Raw genomic sequence first — 14,196 nt, 5'->3', positions numbered from 1 at the left:
GATTCTAAACTCAGTGTCTATGAATGGGTGCTGGGGAGTTTGTCAGTCTCCTGAGGTTTAAGAAAACGTTTGTGCATATGTGTATTTTGGGGAGGAGTCTTGGCTTCCACAAGACTCAAAGGAGCCCAGGACAATGATGGCAGCTACCACTCATTTAACTCTTACTATATTAAGAGTTTATACTAATATATTGCTATTGCCACTATTATTTTTTGTGTAAGAGAGATTTACTATTATTGAGCCCCATATTTGCAGATAAAGAAACTGAGATTTGGATAAGTTAAATAATTTGAAGAGAAACAGCTGGGTCTTAAACCCAGAAAGGCTGGCCCTAGGACCATTGCTTTTAGCTGCTGTCTCATTTAACCCTTCCAATGAACCTAGGAGACAGTGGCTACCACCCTGTTTTAGAGACCAGACCACTGAAGCTCAGATGTGCTCAGTCCCTTCACTGGAAGTGGGCAGAGCTGGGATTCAAATGAGGTCTGCCTGCCTGCAGGGCGGAGTGAGTGCTCATGATGGTAAAGGGTCCCAGAGCAGGTGGTGTGTGTGGGCTGGGGCAGGTGGGCATGGTGCCACGGGTGTCATTGAGTTGGGCAGGCTTTAAGTGCACGGAAGGAGGGAACCAAACCTTTTATTATGATTTCTTGAGCACCTATACTAGGTGCTAGACCAGAGATCACAAGCTGTTGGCCCAGAGTGAGTGACTCAAAAGTTAAGTTAATTTGACATATCAAGAAAGAAAGAAAGGTAGAAAGAATCGAAGGGAGAAAGAAGCTCGGCTTCAGGCATTGCTTGAAACAGCGGAGAACCTGCCACCTGTGGACCCAAATCATTAGGTAACAGTCCCTATTAGCTGGGCTGTGTGTACTCTATTTTTCCGCAAGTCCCACAACTCCCTGCCATCTCCCATACCCTGGGGCTGAGTCTTGGTGGCCATTGATCACCGTGCCTATCTCTTTCCCCCCTCACACCTGGCCCATTTCACTCACATCTTACCTGCTTGGTCCCTGTAGACAGTGGAACATTCCACTCTGCACTGAGCCCCTGGGATTTAGAACGTGATCCAGAGAGCAAAGAGGGATGTACCTTCCTGTTCATTGGGTCTCCAAGTCCAAATTACCCACCCATAAACCCAGAAGGAAGTTTTCCTCATTCTGATTCCACTGATCTGGGAAGACCAGGGGATAAGGAGAGGCATTCCTTCCAAACTGCAGCAGCTGACGATGTTTTCATCTTAGACTCATGGCCCAGTGATCTTAGCCTTCTCCGGAAGGAGTTTCTGCCTGGGGTCACTGGGAGCAAGCTGTGAGCAGAGGCTTCCTGGGTGCCAGAGGGTCCTGGAGGGTGGAAAGAAAGTACAATTGGAGGCTGCCCTTTGTTGTGCCTGTGAACCAGCTGTCTAGATCTTATAAGTTGTTATTGCTACAAAAATCCTCCCCAAGACCAGAGGGCTATCTATACAAAGACCACAAGAGAATATTTAAAATAAGAAGCATGCATCATAAAATGCCAGGGTTCCCCTCTTTAAAGAGCCCTAACCCTCATCCCTGGAGTTACATCTGATTAACAGGGTCATGTATGTAACTGTACACATATAATCGATATAACCCTCAAATCATTTCAGGTATGCCTTGCAGCTTGCTTTTCATACTAATCATGTCTTCTGGCTCTTTTGTGTCTTTTCATACCAATTTAGTCAGACTTAAAATATTTTTTGACTAGGTACTACATACAACCATTAAATAAAATAGCATGTAGATGAGCAGTACAGAACTTCTGGTCAAGATGGTGGTGTTGGCAGACATGTCTCGCCTTTTTGCACAACCACATCAAAATTACAACTAAAATATAGAACAACCATCACTCAGGAATGTCAGAAACCAAGTTGAATGGAAGTCTGACAACTACGGAATTAAAGAAACCTCATCTATCCAGACTGGTAGGAAGGGCGCAGGCGCAGAATGGGCTGGTCCCTCACCCATGTGTGGTAGATAAAAATTTGGGCGAGATAACTCCAGAACAAGGAGTCCCACTCCACACCAGGATTCCAGTTCCAGGAAGATAAATCCCCACAACATCTGGCTGTAAAAGCCAAGGGGATTGAGTTGGTGGAAGAAACTTCTGGAGCCCCAAGAAGTTCCTTTTAAAGAACCCACACACGATTCACCTACTCAAATTCCCTCCTAGTTTCATCATGGGGGTAACAGCTTAACAGTGGCATACAGGGAGGAACTGAGGTGTCTGGCATCAAGGTGAGCAGAGGTCGTTGTCCATTTTCTGAATCCTTCTCCCACAGAGCCAGCAGGCTGGTGCCATATCTGAGACTCCATCAGCCTGGCTGACACCTGCCTTGGAGACCCCCACAGACGCTGCCCCAACCAATTTACCAACTTACCAGGCCCAGGCACGCTGCTTTTCTATATGAATGGCTGGTATTGGCTCATGCTTCACAACTTCCTAAATCCTATCAAACAAGCAACAGCTGGCCTCAGTGGGCCACAGACCCGGCACTAGCAGCAGCCAGCCTAGACTAACAGCTTGGCTTTACCTGGGAAGCTCCAGACCCAGCACAGGTAGAAGCAATCTCAGATTGCTTTATACCTCATGCAGTGTGGCCCTGGCCAAAACACAGGTGGGGGCTGACCTTGGCCCACACTACCTGGGAAACCCCAGGGCCAGCACACCAAATGCACAGCTCCAGACCACCTTGGAGCACCTCCACTCTGCCCCTGCACAGCTGATCCTCCATGGAGGGCAGGGGTTAGTGGTCAGTGGTCACAGCCAATCCTTGCAGCTGACTGGCCTGGGTAAATCCCTCCCATTGATCTGCCAACAGCAAACAAGTCTCAACTACAAGAGGAGGCTATACTGAGCCCATACAAAGGGCACACCCTGAGTACCCAGCTTGGGTGATAGGGGACTCTATGCCACTGGACCCTACAAGACACCTACTACATTGGGCCATACTGCCAAGACATGGAGTCATAGAAGCTCTGCCTAATACATAGAAACACAGGGAGGCTGCCAAAATGAGGAGACAAAGAAACATGACCCAAATGAAAGAACAGATCAAAACTCCAGAAAAAGAGCTAAATGAAATGGAGAGAAGCAATCTATCAGATGCAGAGTTCAAAACACTGGTTATAAGGATGCTTAAGGAACTTAGTGAGGACCTCAGCAGCATAAAAAAGATCCAGTCAGAAATGAAGGATACACTAATTGAAATAAAGCACAATTTATAGGGAAACAACAGTAGAGTGGATGAAGCTGAGAATCAAATCAATGATTTGGAATGTAAGGAAGCAAAAAACAACAGATCAGAACAAGAAGAAAAAAGATCCAAAAAAATGAGGATAGAATGAGAAGCCTCTGGGACAACTTCAAGAGGTCCGGCATTTACATCAGAGGGGTACCAGATGGAGAAGAGAAAGACATTGGAAATCTCTTTGAAAAAATAATGAAAGAAAACTTCCCTAATTCGGTGAAGGAAATGGACAAGTCCAGGAAGCACAGAGAGTCCCAAACAAGATGGATGCAGAGAGGCCCACGTCAAGACACATCACAATTAAAATGCCAAAGGTTAAAGATAAAGAATCTTAAAAGCAGCAAGAGAAAAGCAGATAATTACCTACAAAGGAGTTCTCATAAGACTGTCAGCTGATTTCTCAAAAGAAACTTTGCAGGCTAGAAGGGATTGGCAAGAAATATTCAAAGTCATGAAAAGCAGGGACCTACAGCCAAGATTGCTCTACCCAGCAAAGCTGTCATTTAGAATCGAAGGGCAGATAAAGAGCTTCCCAGACGAGAAAAAACTAAAGGAGTTCATCATCACCAAACCATTATCACATTAAATGTTTAAAGGGACTTACTTGAGAAAAAGATCAAAACTATGAACAATCAAATGGCAATCAATACATATCTATGAACAATTGAATCTAAAAAACAAACTAAGCAAACAAGAGGAACAGAGACAGAATCATGGATACGGAGAGCATTTTGATGGTTGCCAGATGGAAGGGGAGTTTGGAGGAATGGGGGAAGAGGTGAGGGGATTAAGAGGTACAAGTAGGTAGCTATGGCATAGCCATGGGAATGTAAAGTACAGTATAGGAAGTAGAGTAGGCAAAGGACGTATATGCATGACCCATGGACATGAACAATGGTGGGGGGACTGCCTGAGGGAGTGGGGGTGCTGGGTGGAGGGGGTAAAGGGAGAAAAATTGGGACAACTGTAATAGTGTAATCAATAAAATTTTTTAAAAAGCATGTAAAGGTATTTAGAACTTTTTCTTTTATGCCCATTCTTCACCTTTCAGTTCCCCTCCTTAGAAAAACCATAGTCACCAATTTCAAATGTAGCCTTCAAGCTATATTTTTTGAACAGGCAAATATATGTATATTGGTTTATATAAACATATATATACATGTATATATGCTCTTTTCAATGGCAGCATACTATAACTGATGACCATTTAGGTGGTTTCTAGTCCTTTTTGCTGTTAAAATTAAGGCTGCAGCAAAAACATGTTCTTGCTGGATGGTGTCTATCCATAGACAGAGATTCAGACAGCCATGAAATTGCACTGCAACTGGTCGGGAAGGTACAGCCACCTACCATGTTATAGATGGAGGAGAGTTGTTGGCTCAAGTCGCACAGGTGATGCGGGCAATGCTGAGGCCCCACCCAGGCCTGTGTGACTTCAGGCCTGAGTTGTTTGCACCTTCCACCGCTGCTCTTCATTTCTGCCGGAGCTGTGGGAGCAGCCCCTGCTCAGGGCTGCAAGGCTGACCATATAAAGTGTCACGGAAAAACCGGAGTCCTTTCCTAATACGGTCACAAGAGGGAAGCCCTGGGCCTGCAGCTGGGACCTGCTGGTGGCACTGAGCCCTGAGATGCAAACTGGGACAAGGGAGGCAGGGATGTTGAAACCTCTGGACTTGACCAGCTGGAGAGGGGCTTGTGGGGACTGTGGCAGACACACGGCCAGCTGCAGGTGGGCTGGGTCACTGGGTCAGACAAGGTCAACCGCAGTTGAACAAGAGAGATGGAACCTCCAGATTCCAAGGCCCAACCATCCTTCCTCTCGGATCCTTGTACTTTGGAAAGGTTTGCTGAACCGAACAGATTCGGATGTGCTTGGACGCCTGGATTAAGCGCTTGCTGTGTGCATAGCTCCAGGAGGTGTCCCAGCAAATCGGAGGAAAGTAACAGTCCTTCTTCAGAAGCTGGTGAAAGAGTTGGGGAGGCCATGCGTTCCTTCCTTTTCTCTTTTATTCATTTTGTACAGCAGATATTTACTGAATGTCTGCCATGTGCCTGGCCCTGTGCCGGGTGCTGGAGTGGGATGGTGTGCAGTGCACAGTCCAGGAGATGACAGTTAGGCTCTGTCTTGAAAAAGGAGATGGCAGTGGCTCTGGGAAGATGGGGGTGGAGGGAAAGCATTCTAGGGAGAGGGAACAGTGTGTGTGAAGGTTCCAAGGGGGCAGGGTTTACATCATCATGAAAGGGAGAATTGTATATGTAGTCAACTAGCGTTAATAACTCCCTGCTATATACCAGGCACCATGTTAAATGCTTCACGAGTTATATCTTCATAGAAAACAGCGAACTTATGAAGGGAATGTTACCTTCCACCACCCCCCATTTTGCAGATGAGGATAACTAAAGCTCAGAGAGGTTAAGAGACTTGGCCAGGGTCACACATCCAGAAGGAACAGAGTAAGGGTTAAAACCAAGTCCCCAGTACTCAATTCTGTACCCTTACTGTCTCCAGGTCAAAGACTTGAGGTGGTGTGGTTTGGGCTGTAAATGACACCTGCATTCTAAAAACAGGGCATGGCAGTTGGGAGTGGGTGTGGCCCTGGGTAGGGCACAGGTGGAACTGAGACCTGGAGGAGGCAACTTAGAGCTCGGTTGACCTTCGTTCAAATGATGGGTCCTTTCTTGGCACTTGCTCTGTGGGAGGCCACATGCTGGGGGCCAGGACACAGATGACTACGGAACACAGCTCCCGCCCTGAAACAACTTTACCACTCGCTCAAGAAACAAGTACTGAGCACCTACTGTGTGCTGGCCCAGTGCAAGGCCCCAGGTCACAGAGACATGAGCAGCGCTGCCCCTGCTCCAGGAAAGATTTGTAATTTACTTACCTCTCAGCATTCACTTAGCAAGCATTTAGTGAGCACCTACTCCATGCCAAGGCCTGTGCAGGAACTGAAGAGGAAGAAGAGGCAGCTCCCTGCCCTTAGGGCACTTGTGGCTGGTGTTGGTGGGCAGGTGGGAGGGTCTCCAGGCAGACTCAGCTGGTTGGGCGTGGGTCCTGCACCCCCCTCACTTACCTCTCACCATCACTTTTCTCCCCCTTTAGGCACCAGCAACACCAAACTGCTTGTACCAAACAGCAACACCACCCATACGCCTGCCCCATTTTTTACCTCTCCATCTTTGGCCTGATGCCTCTGTGCCTTTGCTGCCCCCTGAGCCGAACACCTTCTTGTCTATTAAGACAGTGCAGGAGCCCCTCCCCCCAGATGTTTTCCTGAGCACCCCCAATGTGAGTTAGGGCCCTCTCTTCTTTGCTCCCCTAGTCTTTTGGGCTCCATTGTTGCTCTTATGATGTTATTTTTAAATGTCCTCACCAATCCTTCTGATCTGTGGGTTCTTTGAGGGCAGGAGAGATTGCCGATTTATTTATCTCCAGCATCTAGTATAGACCTCGTATACAGTAGGTGCTCAGTAAACAGATGGTGGATGTTTAGACAGGCCTTACGTTGATCTCATTCTTGCCCTTTTTAGGGGAATGGTGAGAACCTGTGAAGTTACTCCCTCCTTTACCACTTATCCTGGATCATTAGAAGAATCCCATCCACCTCCTGCTCCCTGGCCTATCACACAGGGTTGTCTCTTAGCAGATTGCTCCCTGGAGGAAACCTCCCACTGTCCAATCAGTTGTAGCTGTGACTGAAAGCTCTTTGAAGGCAGGGCATTGCATTTTTTTGTCTTCTACTGTAATCCCAGAACCTTGCACAGTATCTAGGACATACACATTGAATGAATGAATGAATGAATGAATGAATGAATGATGGATGAATGAATGAATGAATGGTTTGTTTCTGTAGGATGGGCATAGGTCAGACAGTCAAGTGGACAGTGTCCACCTGGGAGCAGGCTGTGTGGGGCTTGGCTTGACAAAGTCTTCTTGGCAGCTTTGGTCAAGTTGCTTATCCTTTCTGGTGTTTGGTCTGAGTGTAACCCAAAAGTGGAATATCTGCTCCTCTACCCTAAGCCACTTCTTGAGGGAAGACATGCTTCGTGACCATCAGAGCCTTGGGCAGCACTAACACTATCATTTGGGGAAGGTGGTTCCCGTGGGCCAGGTTGGAGCCTGTCTCCTGAGCTGTGACTTCAACCCATGGAAAAGTCTGATGTACAATAGGAAACAGTAAGAGCGATGATGGTCCCTCACACACACACAGCGAAGAGGTATGCGGAGTGCCTTCCCACCCCTTTCCCTGTTTTGGTTATTTTCAGTTGCTCCAGTGAACTTGGTAGGGCAGGACAACTATTGTTTTTAATTGTGGTAAAATCCACATAACATAAAATTCACCATTTTAACCAGTTGAAAGATAGAATTCAGTGGTATTTAGCACACTCTAGGCGGCCTAGAAATCCAGTCCCGCCCCTTGCTTCTCTTTCCCCACACTCGGCATATCAGTGATGCCACGGAGTCTCCACTAGGACTCCGAGCCTCAGTTTCCCCATTTCTAAAATGAATGTGAGTGCATCTGTCCGATAGTGCTACTGTGAGGATGGAGCACGGAAATGAACACAGTGGCGCTCAGTAAATGCAGGCTGTGATGGGTGTTGTCATGCCCAGGTCCCACAGGCTTCATGTACAAGCTCTCCTCCCTGGCAGGTTCTGGAAGTAAGCTTGGGTTCTCTGTTTGGCAGACGTACTCTGGCCTCTTCTGTGTGGTGGTCAATCCCTACAAGCAACTGCCCATCTACTCAGAGAAGATCGTTGAAATGTACAAGGGCAAGAAGAGGCATGAGATGCCACCCCACATCTATGCCATTGCTGACACAGCCTACCGGAGCATGCTGCAAGGTGAGTTGGCCTTGGGAGTGCGGGAGAGGCCTGGTCAAGGTTTCTCCTCCTGGGCAGCCCACCGAGGGGCTTAGGGCCACCCCCAGAGACTGCTGCTCTGCCCAGCCCCTCCTGTCCTGCCCGCCTACTGTTCTCGCCAAGAATGTGGAGTTTGGCAGGCAGCACTGGGCGACAAGAGGGCTGTGACTGAAAAAGGGAAAAAAGCAAGCTGAACATCTGTGTTTGCAGCTGGGAGGGTGAGAGCAGAGAGCTTGGGCAAATACGGGCATGCGCCCTCTCTGGCTCCAGCTCCAGCTCTGGCTGCCCGAGGCCCTGGCCAGGCCAGTTCTCTGGAAGTGGTATAGTGCTCTCACCTTGGAAGGAAGAGGGAGGTACCGGCCCTGGGGCTGAGCCGACCAGCTCTAAATTTGCAAACAGCTGTCACTCACTGCCTGTGGGATTGTGGGCAAATGTCTTCTCCTCCCCAGCCTCAGTTTCCTCATCTGTTAAAAAGGGGTGATGGTATCAGACTTGCAGCATGTTGTGAAGACAATAGTAAATGCATGCTTTTCCAAACTAAAAACCTTTGCACATTCTCTCCATGTCATGTATTATTATTATTAAATTTCACTGAGGTAAAACTTATATATGCAGAATGTGTACACAAATTAAAGTATCCAGCCTAAACTTTACATGTGTAGAGCTTTATATAGTCACTACCCAGACCAAGATGTAAAATACTTCCAGGAAGTTTCCTCGGACCGCTTCCCTGTAATGCCTCCTCAGCACCCACAGAGTGACTGCTATTCTGACTTCTGCTGCCATCAGTTTTGCCTGTTCTTAAACTTCATATAAATTATATCCTTATATAATTAACGAAATATTTTTCTTAGAAGCTCCCTCCCTGCAGAACCTATTTCAGACTAAGCAAAAAGCAGCAGTGACCCTGGCCAGCTGGTTCAGTTGTTGGAACCCAAAAGGTTGCTGGTTTGATCCCCAGTTGGGGCACTTACGGGAGGCAACTGATGGATGTTTCTTTCTCCCCCTCTCCCTCCCTTCCTCACTCTCTCAAAATCAATTAATATCTGTGAGGATTAAAAAAAAAAGCAGCATACTATATTAGTTAAGAGCATGAATTTTAGAACAGGTCTGCCTGTGTTCAAATTTTAGCTCTGCCACACACTAGCTGTGTGACCATGAGCAAGCTACTTTCCTGCTCTGTGCCCCTGGCCCCTGTTTCCCTATTTAAAAGAAGATTATAATAACTTGACCTACCCGCTAGGGCTGATGGGAAGACTAAAAGAACTATTGTGTATAAAGTGCTTAGAACAATGCCTGGTACTTGGTAAAAACTCACTAAGCGTAAGCTGTTATCATCATCATCATGCACAAAACCAGATGTTGGACATAACCAGTCACATATATATATATATATTGAAAATCCTAATGCACATTGAAAAATAATATATAACTATTAAAATAAAACGTATTAACCTGAGTGGCACCTAAAATTACCTCACCGTTTGTGCTTCATGCAGTGCTTGATGTGGCAAAAGCTTGAAAAGTAGAAGTTTGCTATTCTAGGACTTCTTCACAGCCTCTATTGGAATAGGACTTTGGGTCCAGGCACACATCCCATTGAACACAAACACACACATTCACTTAGTCAATCTTCAGCACAATTCTGTGAGGGAGGGTTGGTGTTACCGCCTGCAGTTTACAACAGAGGCAGCTGAGACTCTGAATGTGTCTGGAAACCCAGGTCATGACCAAGTGGAGCTTATACCAGGAATGCAGGTCTGGTTCAATACTAAAAAATCAACCAATATAACAGGGTAAAGAAAAACACACACATGATAATATCAATTGATGCGGAGAAAGCATTTGACAAAATTCAATATCCCTCATCATCAAAACTGTCAGAAAACTGGGAATAGGAAGGATTTTTTTTTTTTTAGGTTTTATTTATTTTTAGAGAGAGGGGAAGGGAGGGAGAAAGAGAGGGAAACATCAATGAGTGATTGCCTCTTGCACATCCCCTACTGGAGACCTCTCCCGCAACCCAAGCATGTGCCCTGACCAAGAATTGAACCAGCAACGCTTTGGTTCATAGGCTGGCACTCAATCCACTGAGCAACACTAGCCAGGGTGGAATAGGAAGGAATTTCATCAACTTGATAAAAAGCATCTGCAAAAAACCTATATCTAACATCACACTTAGTAATGAAAGTTAATGCTTTTCCCTTTACCTTGGGTAACAAGGTAAAGATGTCTATTTTCACTACCCCTATTCAGTAGTGTACTAGAAGTCCTAGCCAATGCAATAAGGTAAGAAAAAGAAACTGAGGCATCTCTAAATGGTGAGCTTTTCTTGTTCAACTCCCTTGGTCTCTTTTCAGCATGTCCCTCAGAACTGAGCCCTTACTTTCCTCATTAAGTGTTTTGGTTGCACAATAAAAAGAGCAGCACCCAGCCCAATTGTCCATCAATAGATGAGTGGATAAAACAACTATGGGACATTTACACAATGGAATACCACTCAACCATAAAAAAGAAGAAAATTTTACCCTTTGCGACAGTATGGCTGGACCTGGAGAACATTATGCTAAGTGAAATCAGTCAGAGAAAGAAAAATACCCTATAATTTCACCCATATGTGGAATCTAATGAACAAACTGAACTAACAGGCAAAACAGACACAATCCATAGATGGAGAGTGGAGGACAGCTAGTGGGGTGGGGGAGGTTAGGGATGGGGGCACTGAGCGAAAAGGAAAAATGACTCATGGACATGGACCACAATGTGTTGATTGCTGAGGGGAGGGGACTAAATGGTAATGGGAAAAAATACCATAAAGACTAAATAAAATTTAAATTTTTTTTTAAAAAGAACAAAAAGTAAAAAAAAGAGCGGCACCCATTACAGTATCATCAGTCTCCAGAGTAGGGATGAGAGGATTTTCATTTCTATAAATGGTTCTAGGTTGAGATATAGGAGTCCTCCTGTTCTTGTGCTTGGGAAGGGGCAACAGACAAGGTCTACGGCAGTTTTAAAGCTGTGCACAACTCTTTTGTGATTGTTCGGCCTGAATAGTCCAGAGGTGGTAAACTGGACACTGACAGGCGGATCCAGTCCTCAAACAAGTTTGGCTTGGTCCACATAGAATTTCAAGGATATTTGAATTAGTTACCAGCTTCTAAAAATTGTGAGATTGTACTTAAAAATCCCGACTTCAAGGTTTTGAAAATATCGGAGTATCTGGCAACACGGCCTGTGTTCCCACAAGTCAGCCTCCCCTTTGGAGGGGGTGTGAGTTCTGCAGTTCCCAGTCCTCAGCTGGCCTAGTGAGCTCGTTTGTGTTAACTGCCCAGCCCCTGCATTTGACTTTGCAACCCCTTGGACCCAGTCCTGGCAACTCTTAAGGGCAGGGATCCAGGCAGAGAGGATTAGGTAAAAGTGCCCCAAGTTACTGACAGGGTTAGCCACACCCCACAAACAAGACCTGAGTTGGACCACTCCAGGTATAAGGTTGCCATTACCTCCAAAGACCAGCCAATGGAACTTTGCAAGGGGGGTTGAGGAGACACAGTTTCAGGTTGTAAAGTGTTAGGTATGTACCTTTGTTTAAAAAAATCCTTTGTGGTCTCCCTTTTATGGAAAAGTATAAAATGGTGGTTAATATACCTCCTTGGGAAGCTGAATATCACAAAGTTACAGTGGATCATTTGGGGTGCTTTTAGTTTCAGGAAACATAGCAGTTGATTAAAGTAGTTTAAATGATAGGAATTTATTATCTCACATAACAAGAAATCTAAAGATTGATGATTTCAGAGTTTGTTAATTCAGCAGCTCAAAAACAAACTTCTTTGGAATTTTCTTGGCTTCCTCCTCACGATTACAAGGTGGCAGCCATAGCTCCAGATAGCCTCATGTGATAATATCCAAAAACACAAAGGAAGTGGAGGGTTAGATTTTTTTTTCCTGTGTCTCTTATTTATCAGGGAGGAAAACCTTTTCCAGAAACTCCTCAGCAGGCCTCCTCTTACATTAATTAGCTGAAACTTAGTCACATGTTGACCTCTAAACTAATCATTGACAAAGGAGACTAGGATATTCATGGCTGATTTGGACTATTCCTGACACTTTCCTTGAGCTGAGGGATCTCTCACTAAGCACATTTTACCTGAAAACCAGAGTGAAATAAAATTCTGTTAGCGATGGGGAAGGGGGTGGGGAGTGACTGGTAAGTACCGCTGCAGTGTTCTTTAAAATATATATAACTTTTTAAAAAACTTTAATATCACATATTCATTCTAGAAAAATTAAAAAATATATATTTAAGCAAAAGGGAACATACCAGCACCCATAATCCTGTCCCTCAGAGATCACCACCATTGATTGACCTTTTGGTATGTAACCTTTTATGTGCTGAGCTGAATGGCATGAAATGAAGGAGGTTTTGACTATCTGAAAATAATTGGTTCCCCCCCCCCAAAATCATTTAAAACAGCGACCAAAACTTTACTGTCAATACTAAGGGGGGAAAAAGGTTTTGACGGGGCTTGAAAAATGACATTGCAAATATTGAACATAGATTTATTTTATCTTATATGCAATGGGAATGTGGTTGTAATTGCAACTGGGTGCTGATTCTTAGATTGAGTATAAAATTAATTAGGGTTGATTTTTTTTGTTGCTGTTGTTGTTTTTTGCCTTATCTTTTTCTTGGGCAAAATCATGTGAGAGCATAATGCAGCATTCTTCGTGCCATGCTTGATTTCTGTAAGAGGGTAATTTTTCGGACTGACTTGGAGATCACCAGCTTCCCAAGGCCTTTTTCACGTCTGCCGCCTCCCAGAGCCCCCATGGTGTCACGGTGTCATTGCCTCTCTCGTACTTTTCTTGTGGCCTTTCCAAGCTCGCTGACTTTGGGACACTCTTCGCCTTCAGGAAAATGGGCAATGTTGTGGAGTTGTCGCTTTATTTTATGTTGGTATCATGGCAGCTGCTGCCTCTCAGCCATCAGCAGGGTGAAGCCGTTGTGTGAGTGCGGGCAGTGGTCCCTCAGTGAGGTCTGATTCCTGCGTGGTTGGCTCGTTGACATATATTTTTGTCCTGGGATAACTTTTGTTTCATAGACAATGACCCAACTGTGGATCAGTGATGACAAGGCCCTCTGTTTTTATACATTTCATTCCTTTTCAGGTCTATGTTTTAGCACATAATTATATAGTGAAACATGAAATTACTTAGAAATTTTGACATGTCTTGAACCCCAAGAGAAAATGACAACCAGGAGCACACAGATTTATAAAAAAGATAAGCTCTTTATTTAGTTTAAATGGTAATTAACAGCTGCTATGTATGCATCCATTTTGGTGTTCCCTGATGCTTTCTGGCAAACTTGTGATGAGAGATGTTAATGGAAAAAAAAAAAATCCAAAACATCATGGAGAAAAATGTAAGCTTGGGAAAAATTTTTTTCTTTTTCTTTTTAATTTTTATTGTCGATACTAATACAAATGTCCCCAATCCCCACCCCCTTTGCCTGCCTGTACCCATCCCCCACCCTCCCTTCCCTCTGGCCCTCCATTGTTTTCTATAAAGTGGGAATTTGGTTTTAGCCGAGGGACATGTAGGCCCACTTTGTGACTCCTTTGAGGAATGTTGCTGTCCCAGGATAGAAAGTCACTTGGCTGAGATCCACACTGAGCTTCCTGTCTTGTTGGAGAGGTAAAGCTAGGAGCTGTGGCTTCCTCCTCCACTCCTTTGTGGAATAAGAAAGGGTGTGAAGAGGTGAGGTTAGGGAGAGGTGGGTGACACATTCATGGACTATAAAAATGTATCACATGGACTTTAAGTTCCTGAGGCCCCATAAACTCCATAAGACCCACAAACATCATCCTTGTCTGTTCATCACTGTCTCTCCAGCACATTTACTGGCACCTGGCATATAGTAGCTGCTCATTAATATTTGTTAATGAATGAATGCAGAACAATTAGAGTTTTTAAAGAAAAGAATGGATCAGAGTCAGGACGGGTGGGGAGGGTTGTCCGAGAGGGGTGGGGCTTTATAAGCCTTGAAGGATGGTTTACCGAGATGGGA

General features: G+C 45.1%; 1 protein-coding gene across 3 annotated transcripts in view; it reads left to right on the top strand.

Moving 5' to 3' along the window:
• The window catches only part of MYH11 (myosin heavy chain 11), a 120,599-nt gene that overhangs the window by 18,228 nt on the left and 88,175 nt on the right, over window positions 1–14,196 (top strand). For all 3 annotated transcript variants that reach the window (XM_054589624.1, XM_054589625.1, XM_054589623.1), the window contains exon 3: window positions 7,955–8,111. In XM_054589624.1, the coding sequence (XP_054445599.1) occupies window positions 7,955–8,111 (157 nt within the window). The remainder of the gene's footprint in view (window positions 1–7,954; window positions 8,112–14,196) is intronic.

Source organism: Pteronotus mesoamericanus, unplaced genomic scaffold (genome assembly GCF_021234165.1).
Source record: "Pteronotus mesoamericanus isolate MK-2021 breed Mesoamerican mustached bat unplaced genomic scaffold, CSHL_Meso_final scaffold_167, whole genome shotgun sequence".
In the NCBI taxonomy this organism is placed as follows: domain Eukaryota; kingdom Metazoa; phylum Chordata; class Mammalia; order Chiroptera; family Mormoopidae; genus Pteronotus; species Pteronotus mesoamericanus.
This window is presented reverse-complemented; position numbering and strand designations above follow the sequence as displayed.